The sequence below is a fragment of the Pseudophryne corroboree genome, chromosome 2, assembly GCF_028390025.1.
Source record: "Pseudophryne corroboree isolate aPseCor3 chromosome 2, aPseCor3.hap2, whole genome shotgun sequence".
In the NCBI taxonomy this organism is placed as follows: Eukaryota; Metazoa; Chordata; class Amphibia; order Anura; family Myobatrachidae; genus Pseudophryne; species Pseudophryne corroboree.
Window position 1 is genome coordinate 106,901,392 of NC_086445.1, and position 25,143 is coordinate 106,926,534.

General features: G+C 49.1%; 1 protein-coding gene across 2 annotated transcripts in view; it reads left to right on the plus strand.

The window, feature by feature from the left end:
- Nucleotides 1-25,143, plus strand: part of RDX (radixin) — a 196,672-nt gene that overhangs the window by 143,661 nt on the left and 27,868 nt on the right. For both annotated transcript variants that reach the window (XM_063951590.1, XM_063951591.1), the window contains exon 9: nucleotides 16,115-16,278. In XM_063951590.1, coding sequence (XP_063807660.1) covers nucleotides 16,115-16,278 — 164 coding nt within the window. The remainder of the gene's footprint in view (nucleotides 1-16,114; nucleotides 16,279-25,143) is intronic.

Consider the following 25,143-nt stretch of genomic DNA (forward strand, 5'->3'; position numbering starts at 1 on the left):
CTGTGTGTCGGTACTGCTGTGTCGACATGTATGATGAGGATAATGATGTGGAGGCGGAGCAAATGCCTGTGAATGTGATGTCACCCCCTGCGGGGTCGACACCAGTGTGGATGGACTTATGGAAGGAATTACGTGACAGTGTCAGCTCCTTACATAAAAGGTTTGACGACATAGGACAGCCGGCTACTCAGCTTGTGCCTGTCCAAGCGTCTCAAATGTCATCAGGGGCTATAAAACGCCCGCTACCTCAGATGACAGATACAGATGTCGACACGGATACCGACTCCAGTGTCGACGATGATGAGACGAGTGTACCCTCCAATAGATCCACCCGTTATATGATTGAGGCTATGAAAAATGTATTACACATTTCTGATGATACCCCAGGTACCACAAAAAAGGGTATTATGTTTGGTGAGAAAAAACTACCAGTAGTTTCTCTATCGTCCTAGTGGATGCTGGGGTTCCTGAAAGGACCATGGGGAATAGCGGCTCCGCAGGAGACAGGGCACAAAAGTAAAGCTTTCCGATCAGGTGGTGTGCACTGGCTCCTCCCCCTATGACCCTCCTCCAAGCCAGTTAGATTTTTGTGCCCGGCCGAGAAGGGTGCAATCTAGGTGGCTCTCCTAAAGAGCTGCTTAGAAAAGTTTAGCTTAGGTTTTTTATTTTACAGTGAGTCCTGCTGGCAACAGGATCACTGCAACGAGGGACTTAGGGGAGAAGAAGTGAACTCACCTGCGTGCAGGATGGATTGGCTTCTTGGCTACTGGACATCAGCTCCAGAGGGACGATCACAGGTACAGCCTGGATGGTCACCGGAGCCTTGCCGCCGGCCCCCTTGCAGATGCTGAAATAAGAAGAGGTCCAGAATCGGCGGCAGAAGACTCCTCAGTCTTCTAAAGGTAGCGCACAGCACTGCAGCTGTGCGCCATTTTCCTCTCAGCACACTTCACACGGCAGTCACTGAGGGTGCAGGGCGCTGGGAGGGGGGCGCCCTGGGAGGCAAATGAAAACCTATTTTGGCTAAAAATACCTCACATATAGCCTCCGGAGGCTATATGGAGATATTTAACCCCTGCCAGAATCCGTTAAGAGCGGGAGACGAGGCCGCCGAAAAAGGGGCGGGGCCTATCTCCTCAGCACACAGCGCCATTTTCCCTCACAGAAAGGCTGGAGGGAAGGCTCCCAGGCTCTCCCCTGCACTGCACTACAGAAACAGGGTTAAAACAGAGAGGGGGGGCACAAATTTGGCGTTAGAAATATATAAAAAAGATGCTATAAGGGAAAACACTTATATAAGGTTGTCCCTATATAATTATAGCGTTTTTGGTGTGTGCTGGCAAACTCTCCCTCTGTCTCTCCAAAGGGCTAGTGGGTCCTGTCCTCTATCAGAGCATTCCCTGTGTGTGTGCTGTGTGTCGGTACGTGTGTGTCGACATGTAGGAGGACGATGTTGGTGAGGAGGCGGAGCAATTGCCTGTAATGGTGATGTCACTCTCTAGGGAGTCGACACCGGAATGGATGGCTTATTTAGGGAATTACGTGATAATGTCAACACGCTGCAAGGTCGGTTGACGACATGAGACGGCCGACAAACAATTAGTACCGGTCCAGACGTCTCAAAAACACCGTCAGGGGTTTTAAAACGCCCGTTTACTTTAGTCGGTCGACACAGACACAGACAGGGACACTGAATCCAGTGTCGACGGTGAATAAACAAACGTATTCCTTATTAGGGCCACACGTTAAAGGCAATGAAGGAGGTGTTACATATTTCTGATACTACAAGTACCACAAAAGAGGGTATTATGTGGGATGTGAAAAAACTACCATAGTTTTTCCTGAATCAGATAAATAAAGTGTGTGATGATGCGTGGGTTCCCCCCGATAGAAAATTATGGGCGGTATACCCTTTCCCGCCAGAAGTTAGGGCGCGTTGGGAAACACCCCTTAGGGTGGATAAGGCGCTCACACGCTTATCAAAACAAGTGGCGGTACCGTCTATAGATAGGGCCGTCCTCAAGGACCAGCTGACAGGAGGCTGGAAAATATCATAAAAAGTATATACACACATACTGGTGTTATACTGCGACCAGCGATCGCCTCAGCCTGGATGTGCAGAGCTGGGGTGGCTTGGTCGGATTCCCTGACTAAAAATATTGATACCCTTGACAGGGACAGTATTTTATTGACTATAGAGCATTTAAAGGATGCATTTCTATATATGCGAGATGCACAGAGGGATATTTGCACTCTGGCATCAAGAGTAAATGCGATGTCCATAACTGCCAGAAGATGTTATGGACACGACAGTGGTCAGGTGATGCAGATTCCAAACGGCACAAAGGTGTATTGCCGTATAAAGGAAGAGGAGTTATTTGGGGTCGGTCCATCGGACCTGGTGGCCACGGCAACTGCTGGAAAATCCACCGTTTTTACCCTAAGTCACATCTCTGCAGAAAAAGACACCGTCTTTTCAGCCTCAGTCCTTTCGTCCCTATAAGATCATATCTGCCCAGGGATAGAGGAAAGGGAAGAAGACTGCAGCAGGCAGCCCATTCCCAGGAACAGAAGCGTTCCACCGCTTCTGACAAGTTCTCAGCATGGCGCTGAGACCGTACAGGACCCCTGGATCCTACAAGTAGTATCCCAGGGGTACAGATTGGAATGTCGAGACGTTTCCCCTTCGCAGGCTCCTGAAGTCTGCTTTACCAAGGTCTCCCTCCGACAAGGAGGCAGTATGGGAAAAAATTCACAAGCTGTATTCCCAGCAGGTGATAATTAAATTACCCCTCCTACTACAAGAAAAGGGGTATTATTCCACACTATATTGTGGTACTGAAGCCAGAAGGCTAGGTGAGACTTATTCTAAATCTAAAAAATTTTTGAACACTTACAAAGGTTCAAATCAAGATGGAGTCACTCAGAGCAGTGATAACGAACAGGAAGAAGGGGACTATATAGTGTCCCGGGACATCAGGGATGCTTACCTCTATGTCCCAAATTTGCCCTTCTCACTAAGGGTACCTCAGGTTCGTGGTGCAGAACTGTCACTATCAGTTTCAGACGCTGCCGTTTGGATTGTCCACGGCACCCCGGGTCTTTACTAAGGTAATGGCCGAAATGATGATTCTTCTTCGAAGAAAAGGCGTCTTAATTATCCCTTACTTGGACGATCTCCTGATAAGGGCATAGTCCAGGGAACAGTTGGAGGTAGGAGTAGCACTATCTCGGATACTGCTACAACAGCACGGGTGGATTCTAAATATTCCAAAATCGCAGCTGATCCCGACGACACGTCTGCTGTGCCTAGGGATGATTCTGGACACAGTCCAGAAAAAGGTGTTTCTCCCGAAAGAGAAAGCCAGGGAGTTATCCGAGCTAGTCAGGAACCTCCTAAAAACAGTGCATCATTGCACAAGGGTCCTGGTAGAAAATGGTGGCTTCCTACGAAGCAATTCCATTCGGCAGATTTCACGCAAGAACTTTTCAGTGGGATCTGCTGGACAAATGGTCCGGATCGCATCTTCAGATGCATCAGCGGATAACCCTATATCCAAGGACAAGGGTGTCTCTCCTGTGGTGGTTATAGAGTGCTCATCTTCTAGAGGGCCGCAGATTCGGCATTCAGGATTGGATGCTGGTGACCACGGAGCCCAGCCCGAGAGGCTGGGGAGCAGTCACACAAGGAAAAAATTTCCAGGGAGTGTGATCAAGTCTGGAGACTTTTCTCCACATAAATATACTGGAGCTAAGGGTAAATTTATAATGCTCTAAGCTTAGCAAGACCTCTGCTTCAAGGTCAGCCGGTATTGATCCAGTGGGAAAAACATCACGGCAGTCGCCCACGTAAACAGACAGGGCGACACAAGAAGCAGGAGGGCAATGGCAAAAACTGCAAGGACTTTTCGCTGGGCGGAAAATCATGTGATAGCACTGTCAGCAGTGTTTCATCCCGGGAATGGAAACTGGGAAGCAGACTTCCTCAGCAGGCACGACCTCCACCTGGGAGAGTGGAAACTTCATCGGGAAGTTTTTTCCACATGATTGTAAACCGTTGGGAAATACCAAAGGTGGACATGATGGCGTCCCGTCTGAACAAAAAACGGGACAGGTATTGCGCCAGGTCAAGAGACCCTCAGGCAATAGCTGTGGACGTTCTGGTAACACCGTGGGTGTACCAGTCGGTGTATGTGTTCCCTCCTCTGCTTCTCATACCTATGGTGCTGAGAATTATAAGACGTAGAGGAGTAAGAACTATACTCATGGCTCCGGATTGGCCAAGAAGGACTTGGTACCCGGAACTTCAAGAGATGTTTACAGAGGTCTTATGGCCTCTGCCGCTAAGAAGGGACTTGCTTCAGCAAGTACCATGTCTGTTCCAAGACTTACCGCAGCTGCGTTGGTTGGCATGGCGGTGGAACGCCGGATCCTAAGGGAAAAAGGCATTCCGGAAGAGGTCATTCCTACCCTGGTCAAAGCCAGAAAGGAGGTGACCGCACAACATTATCACCACATGTGGCGAAAATATGTTGCGTGGTGTGAGGCCAGGAAGGCCCCACAAAGAAATTTCAACTCGGTCGATTCCTGCATTTCCTGCAAACAGGAGTGTCTATGGGCCTCAAATTGGGGTCCATTAAGGTTCAAATTTCGGCCCTGTCAATTTTCTTCCAGAAAGAATTGGCTTCAGTTCCTGAAGTCCAGAACTTTGTCAAGGGAGTATTGCATATACAACCCTCTTTTGTGCCTCCAGTGGCACTGTGGGATCTCAACGTAGTTCTGGGATTCTTCAAATCACATTGGTTTAAAACCAGTCAAATCTGTGGATTTGAAGCATCTCACATGAAAAGTGACCATGTTCTTGGCCCTGGCCTGGACCAGGCGAGTGTCAAATTGGTGGTTTTTTTCTCAAAAAAGCCCATATTTGTTTGTCCATTCGGACAGGGCAGAGCTGCGGACTCGTCCCCAGTTCTCTCCCTAAGGTGGTGTCAGTGTTTCACCTGAACCAGCTTATTGTGGTGCCTTGCACCTACTAGGGACTTGGAGGACTCCAAGTTGCTAGATGTTGTCAGGGCCCTGAAAATATAGGTTCCAGGACGGCTGGAGTCAGGAAAACTGACTTGCTGTTATCCTGTATGCACCCAACAAACTGGGTGCTCTTGCTTTTAAGCAGACTATTGCTAGTTGGATGTGTAATACAATTCAGCTTGCACATTCTGTGGCAGGCCTGCCACAGCCAAAATATGTAAATGCCCATTCCACAAGGAAGGTGGGCTCATCTTGGGCGGCTGCCCGAGGGGTCTCGGCTTTACAACTTTGCCGAGCGGTTATTTAGTCAGGGGCAAACACGTTTGTAAAATCCTACAAATTTGATACCCTGGCTAAGGAGGACCTGGAGTTCTCTCATTCGGTGCTGCAGAGTCATCCGCACTCTCCCGCCCGTTTGGGAGCTTTGGTATAATCCCCATGGTCCTTTCAGGAACCCCAGCATCCACTAGGACGATAGAGAAAATAAGAATTTACTTACCGATAATTCTATTTCTCGGAGTCCGTAGTGGATGCTGGGCGCCCATCCCAAGTGCGGATTATCTGCAATACTTGTACATAGTTACAAAAATCGGGTTATTATTGTTGTGAGCCATCTTTTCAGAGGCTCCGCTGTTATCATACTGTTAACTGGGTTTAGATCACAAGTTGTACGGTGTGATTGGTGTGGCTGGTATGAGTCTTACCCGGGATTCAAAATTCCTCCCTTATTGTGTACGCTCGTCCGGGCACAGTACCTAACTGGCTTGGAGGAGGGTCATAGGGGGAGGAGCCAGTGCACACCACCTGATCGGAAAGCTTTACTTTTGTGCCCTGTCTCCTGCGGAGCCGCTATTCCCCATGGTCCTTTCAGGAACCCCAGCATCCACTACGGACTCCGAGAAATAGAATTATCGGTAAGTAAATTCTTATTTTTTCCTGCATCTGACGAATTAAATGAGGTGTGTGAGGAAGCGTGGACTTCCCCAGATAAGAAATTGATCATTTCTAAACGGTTAATGGCTGCGTACCCTTTCCCGCCAGAGGATAGGTCACGCTGGGAAACACCCCCTAGGGTAGATAAAGCGCTGACACGCTTATCAAAGAAGGTGGCACTACCGTCTCCGGATACGGCCGCCCTAAAAGAACCTGCTGATAGAAAGCTGGAAAGTACCCTAAAAGCTATATACACACACACTGGCATTATATTGAGACCCGCTATTGCATCAGCTTGGATGTGCAGTGCTGCTGCTGCGTGGTCCGACTCCCTGTCGGAAAAATAAGAATTTACTTACCGATAATTCTATTTCTCGGAGTCCGTAGTGGATGCTGGGGTTCCTGAAAGGACCATGGGGAATAGCGGCTCCGCAGGAGACAGGGCACAAAAAAGTAAAGCTTTTACCAGATCAGGTGGTGTGCACTGGCTCCTCCCCCTATGACCCTCCTCCAGACTCCAGTTAGGTACTGTGCCCGGACGAGCGTACACAATAAGGGAGGCAATTTGAATCCCGGGTAAGACTCATACCAGCCACACCAATCACACCGTACAACTTGTGATCTAAACCCAGTTAACAGTATGATAACAGAAAGAGCCTCTTAAAGATGGCTCCTTAACAATATAACCCGAATTTGTTAACAATAACTATGTACAGTATTGCAGATAATCCGCACTTGGGATGGGCGCCCAGCATCCACTACGGACTCCGAGAAATAGAATTATCGGTAAGTAAATTCTTATTTTCTCTATCGTCCTAAGTGGATGCTGGGGTTCCTGAAAGGACCATGGGGATTATACCAAAGCTCCCAAACGGGCGGGAGAGTGCGGATGACTCTGCAGCACCGAATGAGAGAATTCCAAGTCCTCTTTTGCCAGGGTATCAAATTTGTAGAATTTTACAAACGTGTTTTCCCCCGACCACGTAGCTGCTCGGCAGAATTGTAATGCCGAGACCCCTCGGGCAGCCGCCCAAGATGAGCCCACCTTCCTTGTGGAATGGGCCTTAACAGATTTAGGCTGTGGCAGGCCTGCCACAGAATGAGCAAGTTGAATTGTGTTACAAATCCAACGAGCAATCGTCTGCTTATAAGCAGGGGCACCCAACTTGTTGGGTGCATATAGTATCAACAGCGAGTCAGATTTTCGGACTTCAGCCGTCCTTGAAATGTATATTTTTAAGGCTCTGACAACGTCCAACAACTTGGAGTCCTCCAAGTCGCCAGTGGCCGCAGGCACCACAATAGGTTGGTTCAGGTGAAACGCTGATACCACCTTAGGGAGAAAATGCGGACGAGTCCTCAGTTCTGCCCTATCCGAATGGAAGATTAGATAAGGGCTTTTATAAGATAAAGCCGCCAATTCAGATACTCTCCTGGCGGAAGCCAGGGCCAGTAACATAGTCACTTTCCATGTGAGATATTTAAAATCCACCTTTTTCAATGGTTCAAACCAATGGGATTTGAGGAAATCTAAAACTACATTTAGATCCCACGGTGCCACCGGAGGCAACACAGGAGGCTGTATATGCAGTACTCCTTTAACAAAAGTCTGTACCTCAGGAACTGAGGCCAATTCTTTTTGGAAGAATATTGACAGGGCCGAAATTTGAACCTTAATAGATCTCAATTTGAGACCCATAGACAATCCTGATTGTAGGAAATGTAGGAAACGACCCAGTTGAAATTCCTCCGTCGGAACACTCCGATCCTCGCACCACGCGACATATTTTCGCCAAATGCGGTGATAATGTTTCGCGGTGACTTCCTTCCTTGCCTTAATCAAGGTAGGAATGACTTCTTCTGGAATGCCTTTCCCTTTTAGGATCTGGCGTTCAACCGCCATGCCGTCAAACGCAGCCGCGGTAAGTCTTGAAAAAGACAGGGACCCTGTTGTAGCAGGTCCCTTCTCAGAAGTAGAGGGCACGGGTCGTCCGTGACCAACTCTTGAAGTTCCGGGTACCAAGTCCTTCTTGGCCAATCCGGAGCCACTAGTATTGTTCTTACTCCTCTTCACCGTATAATCTTCAATACCTTTGGTATGAGAGGCAGAGGAGGAAACACATATACTGATTTGTACACCCAAGGTGTTACCAATGCGTCCACAGCTATTGCCTGTGGATCTCTTGACCTGGCGCAATACTTGTCCAGTTTCTTGTTGAGGCGAGACGCCATCATGTCTACCATTGGTCTTTCCCAACAGTTTATTAGCATGTGGAAGACTTCTGGATGAAGACCCCACTCTCCCGGGTGAATATCGTGTCTGCTGAGGAAGTCTGCTTCCCAGTTGTCCACGCCCGGGAAGAACACTGCTGACAGTGCTATTACGTGATTCTCCGCCCAGCGAAGAATCTTGGCAGCTTCTGCCATTGCACTCCTGCTTCTTGTGCCGCCCTGTCTGTTTACATGGGCGACCGCCGTGATGTTGTCCGACTGAATCAACACCGGTTTTCCTTGCAGGAGTGGTTCCGCCTGGCTTAGAGCATTTTAGATTGCTCTTAGTACCAGAATGTTTATGTGAAGAGACTTTTCCAGGTTCGTCCATACCCCCTGGAAGTTTCTTCCTTGTGTGACTGCTCCCCAGCCTCTCAGGCTGGCGTCCGTGGTCACCAGGATCAAATCCTGTATGCCGAATCTGCGGCCCTCCAATAGATGAGCCTTTTGCAACCACCACAGAAGATATACCCTTGTCCTTGGCGACAGGGTTATTCGCAGGTGCATCTGAGGATGCGACCCTGACCATTTGTCCAACAGATCCCTTTGGAAAATTCTTGCATGGAATCTGTCGAATGGAATTGCTTCGTAAAAAGCCACCATTTTTCCCAGGACTCTTGTGCATTGATGTACAGACACCTTTCCTGGTTTTAGGAGGTTCCTGACAGGTCGGATAACTCCTTGGCTTTTTCCTCGGGAAGAAAAACCTTTTTCTGAACCGTGTCCAGAATCATCCCTAGGAACAGCAGACGTATCGTCGGAAAACAGCTGCGATTCTTGGAATATTTAGAATCCAGTCGTGCCGTCGAAGAACTACTTTAGATAGTGCTCTTCCGACCTCCAACTGTTCTCTGGAACTTGCCCTTTTTAGGTCGTGCAAGTAAGGGATAATTTAGATGCCTTTTTTCTTTGAAGAAACATCTTTTCGGCCATTACCTTGGTAAAAAGGCCCGGGGTGCCGTGGATAATTCAAACGGCATCGTCTGAAACTGATATTGACAGTTCTGTACCACGAACCAGAGGTACCCTTGATGAGAAGGACAAAATTTGGACATGGAGGTAATCCTTGATGTCCAGGGACACCATATAGTCCCCTTTTTTCCGGTTCGCTATCACTGCTCTGAGTGACTTTATCTCGATTTGAACCTTTTATGTAAGTGTTCAAAACATTTTAGATTTAGACTATGTGTCACCAAGCCGTCTGGCTTCAGTACCACCATATAGTGTGGAAAAATAATACCCTTTTCCTTGTCGTAGGAGGGGTACTTTGATTATCACCTGCTGGATATACAGCTTGTGAATTGTTTCCAATGCTGCCTCCCTGTCGGAGGGAGCCGTTGGTAAAGCAGACTTCAGGAACCTGCGAGGAGAAGATGTCTCGACTCTCCAATCTTTACCCCTGGGATAATACTCGTACGATCTAGGGGTCAACTTGCGAGTGATCCCACTGCGCCCTGAGACTCTTGAGACTACCCCCCCACCTTGAGTCCGCTTGCACGGCCCCAGCGTCATGCTGAGGACTTGGCAGACGCGGTGGAGGGCTTCTTTTCCTGGGAAAGGGCTGCCTGCTGCAGTCTACTTCCCTTACCTCTATGTCTGGGCAGATATGACTGGCCTTTTGCCTGCATGCCCTCATGGGAAAGGAAAGATTGAGGCTGAAAAGACGGTGTCTTTTTTAGCTGAGATGTAACTTGGGGTAAAAAAGGTTGGATTTCCCAGCTGTTGCTGTGGTCCCCAGGTCCGATGGACCGACCCCCAAATAACTCCTTCCCTTTATACAGCAATACTTCCATCTGCCGTATGGGATCTGTATCACCTGACCACTGTCGTGTCCCTGACATCTTCTGGGAGATATGGACAACGCACTTATCTTGATGCCAGAGAGCAAATATCCCTCTGTGCATCTCACATACATATATATAGAATGCATCCTATTAAATGCTCTACATGAATAAAATATTTTCAGTCAGGGAATCCGACCAAGCCAACCCAGCACTGCATCTCCAGGCTGATGGCGATCGCTGGTCGCAGTATAACCACCGTATGTGTGTATATACTTTTTAGGATATTTTTCCAGCTTCCTATCAGCTGGCTCCTTGAGGGCGGCCGTATCTGGAGACGGTAACGCCACTTGATAAGCGTGTGAGCGCCTTATCACCCTAAGGGGTGTTTCCCAACGTACCCTAATTTCTGGCGGGAAAGGGTATAACGCCAATATTTGCTATCGGGGTAACCCTACGCATCCTCACACACTTCATTTTATTTTATCTGATTCAGGAAAAACTACAGGTAGTTTTTTCACTCCCACATAATACCCTTTCTTGTGGTACTTGTAGTATCAGAAACACGTAACACCTCCTTCATTGCCCTTAACGTGTGGCCCTAATGAGAAATACGTTTGTTTATTCACCGTCGACACTGTATTCAGTGTCCGTGTCTGTGTCTGTGTCGACCGACTGAGGTAAATGGGCGTTTTTTAAAAAACCCCTGACGGTGTTTCTGAGACGCCTGGACCGGTCCTAATAGATTGTCGGCCGTCTCATGTCGTCAACCGACCTTGCAGCGTGTTGACATTCTCACGTAATTCTCTAAATAAGCCATCCATTCCGGTGTCGACTCCCTAGAGAGTGACATCACCATTACAGGCAATTTCTCCGCCTCCTCACCAACATCGTCCTCATACATGTCGACACACACGTACCGACACACAGCACACACACCGGGAATGCTCTGACAGAGGACAGGACCCACTAGCCCTTTGGGGAGACAGAGGGAGAGTCTGCCAGCACACACCAAAAACGCTATAATTATATAGGGACAACCTTATATAAGTGTTTCTCCCTTATAGCATCTTTTATATATATACAATATCGCCAAAATCAGTGCCCCCCCTCTCTGTTTTAACCCTGTTTCTGTAGTGCAGTGCAGGGGAGAGCCTGGGAGCCTTCTCTCCAGCTTTTCTGTGAGAGAAAATGGCGCTGTGTGCTGAGGAGATAGGCCCCGCCCCTTTTTCGGCGGGCTCGTCTCCCGCTATTTTTGAAGTTAGGCAGGGGTTAAATATCTCCATATAGCCTCTGTGGGCTATATGTGAGGTATTTTTTGCCTCTAATAAGGTTTTTATTTGCCTCTCAGAGCGCCCCCCCCAGCGCTCTGCACCCTCAGTGACTGTTGTGTGAAGTGTGCTGAGAGGAAAATGGCGCACAGCTGCAGTGCTGTGCGCTACCTTTATGAAGACTCAGGAGTCTTCAGCCGCCGATTTTGGACCTCTTCTCTCTTCAGCGTCTGCAAGGGGGCCGGCGGCGCGGCTCCGGTGACCATCCAGGCTGTACCTGTGATCGTCCCTCTGGAGCTAGTGTCCAGTAGCCAAGCAGCAAATCCACTCTGCACGCAGGTGAGTTCACTACTTCTCCCCTAAGTCCCTCGTTGCAGTGATCCTGTTGCCAGCAGGACTCACTGTAAAGTAAAAAACCTAAGCTAAACTTTCTCTAAGCAGCTCTTTAGGAGAGCCACCTAGATTGCACCCTTCTCGTTCGGGCACAAAATCTAACTGGAGTCTGGAGGAGGGTCATAGGGGGAGGAGCCAGTGCACACCACCTGATCTGGTAAAAGCTTTACTTTTTTGTGCCCTGTCTCCTGCGGAGCCGCTATTCCCCATGGTCCTTTCAGGAACCCCAGCATCCACTTAGGACGATAGAGAAACATTGATACCATGGATAGGGACAATATTTTGCTAACGATTGACCATATAAAAGACGCGGTCTTATACATGCGTGATGCACAGAGGGATATTTGCCGGCTGGCATCAAAAATAAGCGCTATGTCCATTGCCGCCAGACGGGGGTTATGGACTAGGCAATGGTCAGGTGATGCCGACTCCAAGCGGCACATGGAAGTTTTACCCTATAAAGGGGTGGAACTTTTTGGGGAAGGTCTTTCAGACCTCGTTTCCACAGCTACTGCTGGGAAATCGACTTTTTTGCCACAGGCTACCCCACAGCAAAAGAAAGCACCGTATTATCAGGTACAGTCCTTTCGGCCCCAGAAAAATAAGCGGGCTAGAGGCTCATCCTTTCTGCCGAGGGGCAGAGGAAGGGGGAAAAAGCTGCAGCACACAGCTAGTTCCCAGGAGCAGAAGTCCTCCCCTGCGTCCGGTAAGTCCACAGCATGACGCTGGGGCTGCTCAGGCGGAATCTGGAACGGTGGGGGCACGTCTCAGGTTTTTCAGCACACAGTGGGCTCTCTCACAAGTGGATCCCTGGGTCCTTCAAGTAGTATCTCAGGGGTACAGGCTGGAATTCGAGACGTCTCCCCCCCGCCGTTTCCTAAAATCTGCCTTGCCGGCAACTCCCTCTGCCAGGGAGGCAGTGTTGGTGGCTATTCAAAAACTGTATTCACAGAAAGTGATCGTCAAGGTACCCCTCCTTCAGCAAGGAAAGGGTTACTACTCCACAATGTTTGTGGTACCGAAACCGGACGGTTCGGTGAGACCCATCTTAAATTTAAAAGCCTTGAACACTTATATCAAAAGGTTCAAGTTCAAGATGGAATCGCTCAGGGCGGTTATTGCGAGCCTGGAGGAGGGGGATTACATGGTATCCCTGGACATCAAGGATGCGTACCTGCATGTCCCCATTTACCCTCCGCACCAGGAGTACCTCAGATTTGTGGTACAGGACTGTCACTATCAGTTCCAGACGCTGCCGTTTGGGTTATCCACGGCACCGAGGGTCTTTACCAAGGTAATGGCCGAAATGATGATACTCCTTCGCAAGAAGGGAGTTTTAATTATCCCGTACTTGGACGATCTCCTGATAAAGGCGAGGTCCAAAGAACAGTTGATAGTGGGGGTGGCACTTTCTCAGGAAGTGCTACAACAGCACGGCTGGATTCTAAACATTCCAAAGTCACAGCTGGTCCCGACGACACGTCTTCTGTTCCTGGGAATGATTCTGGACACAGACCAGTAAAGAGTGTTTCTTCCACTGGAAAAAGCCGAGGAATTGTATTCTCTGGTCAGAGACATCCTAAAACCAGGAAAAGTGTCGGTACATCAATGCACACGAGTCCTGGGAAAAATGGTAGCTTCGTACGAAGCAATTCCATTCGGAAGGTTCCACGCAAGGACGTTCCAGTGGGACCTGTTGGACAAATGGTCCGGGTCCCATCTCCAGATGCAACAGCGGATAACCCTATCGGCCAGAACCAAGGTGTCGCTGCTGTGGTGGCTGCAGAGGGCTCATCTACTAGAGGGCCGCAGATTCGGAATACAGGACTGGGTCCTGGTGACCACGGATGCCAGCCTTCGGGGCTGGGGGGCAGTCACAAAGGGAAGAAATTTCCAAGGACTGTGGTCAAATCAAGAGATTTCTCTTCACATAAATATCCTGGAGCTAAGGGCCATTTACAATGCCCTAAGCCAGGCAAGACCCCTGCTTCAAAACCAGCCGGTACTGATCCAGTCAGACAACATCACGGCGGTCGCCCATGTAAACAGACAGGGCGGCACGAGAAGCAGGATGGCGATGGCAGAAGCCACAAGGATTCTCAGATGGGCAGAGAATCATGTGTTAGCACTGACGGCAGTGTTCATTCCGGGAGTGGACAACTGGGAAGCAGACTTCCTCAGCAGGCACGACCTCCACCCGGGAGAATGGGGACTTCATCCAGAAGTCTTCCAAATACTGGTCAACCGGTGGGAAAAACCACAGGTAGACATGATGGCGTCCCGCCTCAACAAGAAGTTGAAAAGATATTGCGCCCGGTCAAGAGACCCTCAGGCGATAGCGGTGGACGCTCTAGTGACACCATGGGTGTACCAGTCGGTTTATGTGTTTCCTCCTCTACCTCTCATACCCAAGGTACTGAGAATAATAAGAAGGCGAGGAGTGAAAACCATACTTGTGGTTCCGGATTGGCCAAGAAGAGCTTGGTACCCGGAACTTCAAGAGATGCTTACAGAGGACCCTTGGCCTCTGCCGCTCAGACAAGACCTGCTGCAGCAGGGACCCTGTCTGTTCCAAGACTTACCGCGGCTGCGTTTGACGGCATGGCGGTTGAACACCGGATCCTGAAGGAAAAGGGTATTCCGGAGGAAGTCATCCCTACCCTGATCAAAGCCAGGAAGGATGTCACCGCAAGACATTATCACCGCATTTGGCGAAAATATGTTGCTTGGTGTGAGGCCATGAAGGCCCCGACGGAGGAATTTCAACTGGGTCGATTCCTACACTTCCTGCAAGCAGGGGTGACGTTGGTCCTCAAATTGGGGTCCATAAAGGTCCAGATTTCGGCTCTGTCGATTTTCTTCCAAAAAGAACTGGCTTCACTGCCCGAAGTTCAGACTTTTGTCAAAGGAGTTCTGCATATTCAGCCTCCTTTTGTGCCCCCAGTGGCACCTTGGGATCTCAATGTGGTTTTGGCATTCCTGAAATCACATTGGTTCGAACCACTTAAGACTGTGGATTTAAAATATCTCACGTGGAAAGTGGTCATGCTGTTGGCCTTGGCGTCGGCCAGGCGGGTTTCAGAATTGGCGGCTTTGTCTTGTAAAAGCCCTTATCTGATTTTCCATATGGATAGGGCAGAATTGAGGACTCGTCCTCAGTTTCTCCCAAAGTTGGTCTCAGCTTTTCACTTGAACCAACCTATTGTGGTGCCTGCGGCTACTAGGGACTTGGAGGATTCCAAGTTGCTGGACGTAGTCAGGGCCCTAAAAATGTATATTTCCAGGACGGCTGGAGTCAGAAAGACTGACTCGCTGTTTATCCTGTATGCACCCACCAAGCTGGGTGCTCCTGCTTCTAAGCAGTCTATTGCGCGCTGGATTTGTAGCACTATTCAGCTGGCGCATTCTGCGGTAGGCTTACCGCAGCCTAAATCTGTAAAAGCCCATTCCACTCGGAAGGTGGGCTCATCTTGGGCGGCTGCCCGAGGGGTCTCGGCTTTACAACTTTGCCGAGCAGCTACTTGGTCGGGGGCAAACACGTTTGCAAAATTCTACAAATTTGATACCCTGGCTGAGGAGGACCTGGAATTCTCTCATTCGGTGCTGCAGAGTCATCCGCACTCTCCCGCCCGTTTGGGAGCTTTGGTATAATCCCCATGGTCCTTACGGAGTCCCCAGCATCCACTAGGACGTCGGAGAAAATAAGAATTTACTCACCGGTAATTCTATTTCTCGTAGACCATAGTGGATGCTGGGCGCCCATCCCTAGTGCGGATTGTCTGCAATACCTGTACATAGTTATTGTTACAAAAATCGGGTTTTGTTGTGAGCCATCTCTTCAGAGGCTCCAGTTGTTATCATACTGTTAACCGGGGTTCCTATCACGTGTTATATGGTGTGATTGGTGTGGCTGGTATGAGTCTTACCCGGGATTCAAAAATCCTTCCTTATTGTGTCGGCTCTTCCGGGCACAGTTCCTAACTGAGGCTTGGAGGAGGGTCATAGGGGGAGGAGCCAGTGCACACCAGATAGTCCTAAATCTTTCTTTAGATGTGCCCAGTCTCCTGCGGAGCCGTCTATTCCCCATGGTCCTTACGGAGTCCCCAGCATCCACTACGGACTACGAGAAATAGAATTACCGGTGAGTAAATTCTTATTTTTATTTGGCCTTTAGTTGCTTATCAGTCGTAAGAATGCTTCCCGTAAACCATTTCGGTTCCATGATCTAAAAAACAGACAGCCAAATACTTGCCCCCAAACCTCTTAGTTTGCTTCACCAGTGTCTGCTAGACATGGAGGGGCACCGATCTAATTATGCAATCCAGGATCTATTTTTTGTAAACAAATGATTCCATTTAATGTCTCTGTGATTGAATAATGGAAAGGACATTAAAAAAAAAAATTGAAATTGTTTGTTTGCATTATTTTTCTCCTTAGGACTTTGTATTTTATGCGCCCCGTTTAAGAATTAATAAACGTATCTTGGCCCTGTGCATGGGCAACCATGAGCTGTACATGAGGAGAAGGAAACCAGACACAATTGAGGTGCAACAAATGAAAGCTCAGGCCAGGGAAGAGAAGCACCAGAAGCAGCTGGAGAGGTATAGTCTTGGTCCTATGTCTATTTCTATGACACTACTCCTGAAAGCTTGGGCTGTTCTAAACTACCTTCTTTTGTCAACTCATGTCAGCAGTCTAAGCATCATGGAGACATTTTGCGTTGGCAAACTGATATTATTGTTACTAGCATAACGATCCACTAGTGACATCACACAGGGGCGGCTAAGTATTAATTACCCTGGTTCGCTCTTATTGGAGGGGCTGGCCCGAGTCAGTTGCTAAGGGGAACAGCTAAAATGGCTGCCTTCTTTTGTGTGTAGGTGATGAGAACTGGGTGGTATGAAGACATGACTGATACAGACACATGGGGCTGAAATTCAATTGGCGTGATAAAAACAGCAAAAAGGGCCTATTCAATTGTCCGCAAAAACCTATTCACGTAATTTAACCGTTAATTTCTCTCACGTCCTAGTGGATGCTGGGGACTCCGTAAGGACCATGGGGAATAGACGGGCTCCGCAGGAGACATGGGCACTTTAAGAAAGAATTTAGATTCTGGTGTGCTCTGGCTCCTCCCTCTATGTCCCTCCTCCAGACCTCAGTTTGAATCTGTGCCCGGACAAGCTGGGTGCTTTTCAGTGAGCTCTCCTGAGCTTGCTGTAAGAAAGTATTTTGTTAGGTTTTTTATTTTCAGGGAGCTCTGCTGGCAACAGACTCCCTGCATCGTGGGACTGAGGGGAGAGAAGCAGCCCTACTCTCTGCAGATAGGTCCTGCTTCTTAGGCTACTGGACACCATTAGCTCCAGAGGGATCGTACACAGGATCTCACCCTCGTCGTCCGATCCCAGAGCCGCGCCGCCGTCCCCCTCGCAGAGCCAGAAGACAGAAGCCGGGTGAGCATAAGAAGCAAGAAGACTTCGAAATCGGCGGCAGAAGACTCCAGTCTTCACTGAGGTAATGCACAGCACTGCAGCTGTGCGCCATTGCTCCCACCCACATACTCCGGTCACTGTAAGGGTGCAGGGCGCAGGGGGGGGCGCCCTGGGCAGCAATTAGGACCTCTTTGGCAAAAGTTTTGCATATATACAGTTGGGCACTGTATATATGTATGAGCCCCCGCCAAAAATTGTACATTGAAGCGGGACAGAAGCCCGCCGCTGAGGGGGCGGGGCTTCTTCCTCAGCACTCACCAGCGCCATTTTTTTTCCACAGCTCCGCTGAGAGGAAGCTCCCCAGGCTCTCCCCTGCAGACACACGGTAGAAGAGGGTAAAAAGAGAGGGGGGGCACATAATTAGGCGCAAAAATCAATATAACAGCGGCTACTGGGTTAACATTAAGTTACTGTGTTATTCCTGGGTTATATAGCGCTGGGGTGTGTGCTGGCATACTCTCTCTCTGTCTCTCCAAAGGGCCTTGTGGGGGAACTGTATTCAAAAAGAGCATTCTCTGTGTGTGTGGTGTGTCGGTACGCTTGTGTCGACATGTTTGACGAGGAAGGCTATGTGGAAACAGAGCGGGAGCAAATGGATGTGGTGTCTCCGCCGACGGCGCCGACACCTGATTGGATGGATATGTGGAAGGTTTTAAATGATAATGTTAATTCCTTGCATAAAAGGTTGGATAAACTGAAGCCTTAGGACAGTCAGGGTCTCAGCCCGTGCCTGATCCTATGTCGCAGAGGCCGGCAGGGTCTCGGAAGCGCCCACTATCCCAAATTGTTAACACAGATACCGACATGGATTCTGACTCCAGTGTCGATTACGATGATGCAAAGTTACAGCCTAAATTGGCTAAATCCATCCATTATATGATTATAGCAATTAAGGATGTGTTGCACATCACAGAGGAAATCCCAGTCCCTGACAAGAGGGTTCATATGTATGGGGAAAAAAGGCAGGTGGTGACTTTTCCCCCTTCACACGAGCTAAATGAGTTATGTGAAAAGGCTTGGGAATCTCCAGATAAAAAAACTGCAGATTTCCAAAAGGATGCTTATGGCGTATCCTTTCCCACCAACGGACAGGTTACACTGGGAATCCTCCCCTAGGGTGGACAAAGCTTTAACACGCTTATCCAAGAGGGTAGCCCTGCCGTCACAGGATACGGCTACCCTAAAAGATGCTGCGGATAGAAAGCAAGAGGGTACCCTGAACTCCATTTATACACATTCAGGTACCTTACTGAGGCCAGCGATCGCGTCGGCCTGGGTGTGTAGTGCTGTAGCAGCATGGACGGACACCCTGTCTGAGGAACTTGATACCTTAGACAAGGATACTATATTAATGACCCTGGGGCATATAAAAGACGCTGTCCTATATATGAGAGACGCTCAAAGAGACATTAGTCTACTGGGCTCTAGAATAAATGCTATGTCGATTTCTGCCAGAAGGGTGCTGTGGACTCGGCAATGGACAGGTGATGCCGACTCAAAAAGGCACATGGAGGTTTTACCTTACAAGGGTGAGGAATTGTTTGGGGAGGGTCTCTCGGACCTGGTCTCCACAGCTACTGCTGGAAAGTCAATTTCTCTATCGTCCTAGTGGATGCTGGGGTTCCTGAAAGGACCATGGGGAATAGCGGCTCCGCAGGAGACAGGGCACAAAAAGTAAAGCTTTAGGATCAGGTGGTGTGCACTGGCTCCTCCCCCTATGACCCTCCTCCAAGCCTCAGTTAGATTTTTGTGCCCGGCCGAGAAGGGTGCAATCTAGGTGGCTCTCTTAAAGAGCTGCTTAGAAAAGTTTAGCTTAGGTTTTTTATTTTACAGTGAGTCCTGCTGGCAACAGGATCACTGCAACGAGGGACTTAGGGGAGAAGAAGTGAACTCACCTGCGTGCAGGATGGATTGGCTTCTTTGGCTACTGGACATTAGCTCCAGAGGGACGATCACAGGTACAGCCTGGATGGTCACCGGAGCCTCGCCGCCGGCCCCCTTGCAGATGCTGAAAAGAGAAGAAGGTCCAGAATCGGCGGCAGAAGACTCCTCAGTCTTCTTAAGGTAGCGCACAGCACTGCAGCTGTGCGCCATTGCTCTCAGCACACTTCACACGGCAGTCACTGAGGGTGCAGGGCGCTGGGAGGGGGGCGCCCTGGGAGGCAATGTAAACCTATTTTTTGGCAAAAAAATACCTCACATATAGCCTCCGGGGGCTATATGGAGATATTTAACCCCTGCCAGAATCCGTTGAAGAGCGGGAGACGAGCCCGCCGAAAAAGGGGCGGGGCCTATCTCCTCAGCACACAGCGCCATTTTCCCTCACAGAAAGGCTGGAGGGAAGGCTCCCAGGCTCTCCCCTGCACTGCACTACAGAAACAGGGTTAAAACAGAGAGGGGGGGCACTAATTTGGCGTTAGAAATATATAAAAAGATGCTATAAGGGAAAACACTTATATAAGGTTGTCCCTATATAATTATAGCGTTTTTTGGTGTGTGCTGGCAAACTCTCCCTCTGTCTCTCCAAAGGGCTAGTGGGTCCTGTCCTCTATCAGAGCATTCCCTGTGTGTGTGCTGTGTGTGTCGACATGTATGAGGACGATGTTGGTGAGGAGGCGGAGCAATTGCCTGTAATGGTGATGTCACTCTCTAGGGAGTCGACACCGGAATGGATGGCTTATTTAGGGAATTACGTGATAATGTCAACACGCTGCAAGGTCGGTTGACGACATGAGACGGCCGACAAACAATTAGTACCGGTCCAGACGTCTCAAAAACACCGTCAGGGGTTTTAAAACGCCCGTTTACCTTAGTCGGTCGACACAGACACGGACACTGAATCCAGTGTCGACGGTAAATAAACAAACGTATTCCTTATTAGGGCCACACGTTAAGGGCAATGAAGGAGGTGTTACATATTTCTGATACTACAAGTACCACAAAAGAGGGTATTATGTGGGATGTGAAAAAACTACCTGTAGTTTTTCCTGAATCAGATAAATTAAATGAAGTGTGTGATGATGCGTGGGTTCCCCCCGATAGAAAATTATTGGCGGTATACCCTTTCCCGCCAGAAGTTAGGGCGCGTTGGGAAACACCCCTTAGGGTGGATAAGGCGCTCACACGCTTATCAAAACAAGTGGCGGTACCGTCTATAGATAGGGCCGTCCTCAAGGAGCCAGCTGACAGGAGGCTGGAAAATATCATATAAAAGTATATACACACATACTGGTGTTATACTGCGACCAGCGATCGCCTCAGCCTGGATGTGCAGAGCTGGGGTGGCTTGGTCGGATTCCCTGACTAAAAATATTGATACCCTTGACAGGGACAGTATTTTATTGACTATAGAGCATTTAAAGGATGCATTTCTATATATGCGAGATGCACAGAGGGATATTTGCACTCTGGCATCAAGAGTAAGTGCGATGTCCATATCTGCCAGAAGATGTTTATGGACACGACAGTGGTCAGGTGATGCAGATTCCAAACGGCACAAAGGTGTATTGCCGTATAAAGGAAGAGGAGTTATTTGGGGTCGGTCCATCGGACCTGGTGGCCACGGCAACTGCTGGAAAATCCACCGTTTTTACCCTAAGTCACATCTCTGCAGAAAAAGACACCGTCTTTTCAGCCTCAGTCCTTTCGTCCCTATAAGAGTCATATTTGCCCAGGGATAGAGGAAAGGGAAGAAGACTGCAGCAGGCAGCCCATTCCCAGGAACAGAAGCCTTCCACCGCTTCTGCCAAGCTCTCAGCATGACGCTGGGGCCGTACAGGACCCCTGGATCCTACAAGTAGTATCCCAGGGGTACAGATTGGAATGTCGAAACGTTTCCCCCTCGCAGGCTCCTGAAGTCTGCTTTACCAAGGTATCCCTCCGACAAGGAGGCAGTATGGGAAAAAATTCACAAGCTGTATTCCCAGCAGGTGATAATCAAATTACCCCTCCTACAACAAGGAAAGGGGTATTATTCCACACTATATTGTGGTACTGAAGCCAGATGGCTAGGTGAGACCTATTCTAAATCTAAAAAAATTTGAACACTTACAAAGGTTCAAATCAAGATGGAGTCACTCAGAGCAGTGATAACGAACCAGGAAGAAGGGGACTATATAGTGTCCCGGGACATCAGGGATGCTTACCTCCATGTCCCAAATTTGCCCTTCTCACTAAGGGTACCTCAGGTTCGTGGTATAGAACTGTCACTGTCAGTTTCAGACGCTGCCGTTTGGATTGTCCACGGCACCCCGGGTCTTTACCAAGGTAATGGCCGAAATGATGATTCTTCTTCGAAGAAAAGGCGTCTTAATTACCCCTTACTTGGACGATCTCCTGATAAGGGCAAAGTCCAGGGAACAGTTGGAGGTCGGAGTAGCACTATCTCGGATACTGCTACAACAGCACGGATGGATTCTAAATATTCCAAAATCGCAGCTGATCCTGACGACACGTCTGCTGTGCCTAGGGATGATTCTGGACACAGTCCAGAAAAAGGTGTTTCTCCCGGAAGAGAAAGCCAGGGAGTTATCCGAGCTAGTCAAGAACCTCCTAAAACCAGGAAAAGTGTCAGTGCATCATTGCACAAGGGTCCTGGTAAAAATGGTGGCTTCCTACGAAGCAATTCCATTCGGCAGATTTCTTGCAAGAACTTTTCAGTGGGATCTGCTGGACAAATGGTCCGGATCGCATCTTCAGATGCATCAGCGGATAACCCTATATCCAAGGACAAGGGTGTCTCTCCTGTGGTGGTTACAGAGTGCTCATCTTCTAGAGGGCCGCAGATTCGGCATTCAGGATTGGATGCTGGTGACCACGGAGGCCAGCCCGAGAGGCTGGGGAGCAGTCACACAAGGAAAAAATTTCCAGGGAGTGTGATCAAGTCTGGAGACTTTTCTCCACATAAATATACTGGAGCTAAGGGTAAATTTATAATGCTCTAAGCTTAGCAAGACCTCTGCTTCAAGGTCAGCCGGTATTGATCCAGTGGGAAAAACATCACGGCAGTCGCCCACGTAAACAGACAGGGCGGCACAAGAAGCAGGAGGGCAATGGCAAAAACCGCAAGGACTTTTCGCTGGGCGGAAAATCATGTGATAGCACTGTCAGCAGTGTTTCATTCCGGGAGTGGAAACTGGGAAGCAGACTTCCTCAGCAGGCACGACCTCCACCCGGGAGAGTGGAAACTTCATCGGGAAGTTTTTCCACATGATTGTGAACCGTTGGGAAATACCAAAGGTAGACATGATGGCGTCCCGTCTGAACAAAAAACGGGACAGGTATTGCGCCAGGTCAAGAGACCCTCAGGCAATAGCTGTGGACGTTCTGGTAACACCGTGGGTGTACCAGTCGGTGTATGTGTTCCCTCCTCTGCTTCTCATACCTAAGGTACTGAGAATTATAAGACGTAGAGGAGTAAGAACTATACTCATGGCTCCGGATTGGCCAAGAAGGACTTGGTACCCGGAACTTCAAGAGATGCTCACAGAGGACTTATGGCCTCTGCCGCTAAGAAGGGACTTGCTTCAGCAAGTACCATGTCTGTTCCAAGACTTACCGCAGCTGCGTTTGACGGCATGGCGGTGGAACGCCGGATCCTAAGGGAAAAAGGCATTCCGGAAGAGGTCATTCCTACCCTGGTCAAAGCCAGGAAGGAGGTGACCGCACAACATTATCACCACATGTGGCGAAAATATGTTGCGTGGTGTGAGGCCAGGAAGGCCCCACGAAGAAATTTCAACTCGGTCGATTCCTGCATTTCCTGCAAACAGGAGTGTCTATGGGCCTCAAATTGGGGCCCATTAAGGTTCCAATTTCGGCCCTGTCGATTTTCTTCCAGAAAGAATTGGCTTCAGTTCCTGAAGTCCAGAAGTTTGTCAAGGGAGTATTGCATATACAACCCCCTTTTGTGCCTCCAGTGGCACTGTGGGATCTCAACGTAGTTCTGGGATTCCTCAAATCACATTGGTTTAAAACCAGTCAAATCTGTGGATTTGAAGCATATCACATGAAAAGTGACCATGCTCTTGGCCCTGGCCTGGGCCAGGCGAGTGTCAAATTGGTGGGTTTTTTCTCAAAAAAGCCCATATCTGTTTGTCCATTCGGACAGGGCAGAGCTGCGGACTCGTCCCCAGTTCTCTCCCTAAGGTGGTGTCAGTGTTTCACCTGAACCAGCTTATTGTGGTGCCTTGCGCCTACTAGGGACTTGGAGGACTCCAAGTTGCTAGATGTTGTCAGGGCCCTGAAAGTATAGGTTCCAGGACAGCTGGAGTCGGGAAAACTGACTTGCTGTTATCCTGTATGCACCCAACAAACTGGGTGCTCTTGCTTCTAAGCAGACTATTGCTAGTTGGATGTGTAATACAATTCAGCTTGCACATTCTGTGGCAGGCCTGCCACAGCCAAAATATGTAAATGCCCATTCCACAAGGAAGGTGGGCTCATCTTGGGCGGCTGCCCGAGGGGTCTCGGCTTTACAACTTTGCCGAGCGGCTATTTAGTCAGGGGCAAACACGTTTGTAAAATCCTACAAATTTGATACCCTGGCTAAGGAGGACCTGGAGTTCTCTCATTCGGTGCTGCAGAGTCATCCGCACTCTCCCGCCCGTTTGGGAGCTTTGGTATAATCCCCATGGTCCTTTCAGGAACCCCAGCATCCACTAGGACGATAGAGAAAATAAGAATTTACTTACCGATAATTCTATTTCTCGGAGTCCGTAGTGGATGCTGGGCGCCCATCCCAAGTGCGGATTATCTGCATTACTTGTACATAGTTACAAAAATCGGGTTATTATTGTTGTGAGCCATCTTTTCAGAGGCTCCGCTGTTATCATACTGTTAACTGGGTTCAGATCACAGGTTGTACAGTGTGATTGGTGTGGCTGGTATGAGTCTTACCCGGGATTCAAAATCCTTCCTTATTGTGTACGCTCGTCCGGGCACAGTATCCTAACTGAGGCTTGGAGGAGGGTCATAGGGGGAGGAGCCAGTGCACACCACCTGATCCTAAAGCTTTACTTTTTGTGCCCTGTCTCCTGCGGAGCCGCTATTCCCCATGGTCCTTTCAGGAACCCCTCATCCACTACGGACTCCGAGAAATAGAATTATCGGTAAGTAAATTCTTATTTTTTTTGCCATATGTTTCCTCACAACCTAAGAAAGCACCGTATTACCAAATGCAGTCCTTTCGATCACAAAAAGGCAAGAAAGTCCGAGGTGCGTCCTTTCTTGCCAGAGGCAGGGGCAGAGGAAGGAAGCTGCACAACGCAGCTAGTTCCCAGGAACAGAAGTCCTCCCCGGCTTCCACTAAATCCACCGCATGACGCTGGGGCTCCACAGGCGGAGCTAGGCCCGGTGGGGGCGCGTCTCCGAAATTTCAGCCACGAGTGGGTTCACTCCCAGTTGGATCCCTGGGCAATAGAGATTGTGTCTCAGGGATACAAGCTGGAATTCGAAGAGATGCCCCCTCACCGATACCTCAAATCGGCCCTGCCAGCTTCCCCCTTAGAGAGGGAAATAGTGTTAACTGCAATTCACAAATTGTATCTTCAACAGGTGGTGGTCAAGGTTCCCCTCCTTCAACAAGGAAAGGGTTATTATTCGACCATGTTTGTGGTACCGAAACCGGACGGTTCGGTCAGACCCATATTAAATTTAAAATCCCTGAACATATACCTGAAAAGGTTCAAGTTCAAGATGGAATCGCTCAGAGCGGTCATCGCAAGCCTGGAAGGGGGGATTTTATGGTGTCTCTGGACATAAAGGATGCATACCTTCATGCAGACCCGCCCACAATTTCTGCCGAAAGTGGTTTCATCCTTTCATGTAAACCAACCTATTGTGGTGCCTGTGGCTACTACTGACTTGGAGGATTCCGAGTTACTTGATGTGGTCAGGGCTTTGAAGCATGCTTGCCTACCTGACCCTCTCCATGAGGGAGAAAATGCTCTGTTCCTGGACTTTCCTGGTAATGTA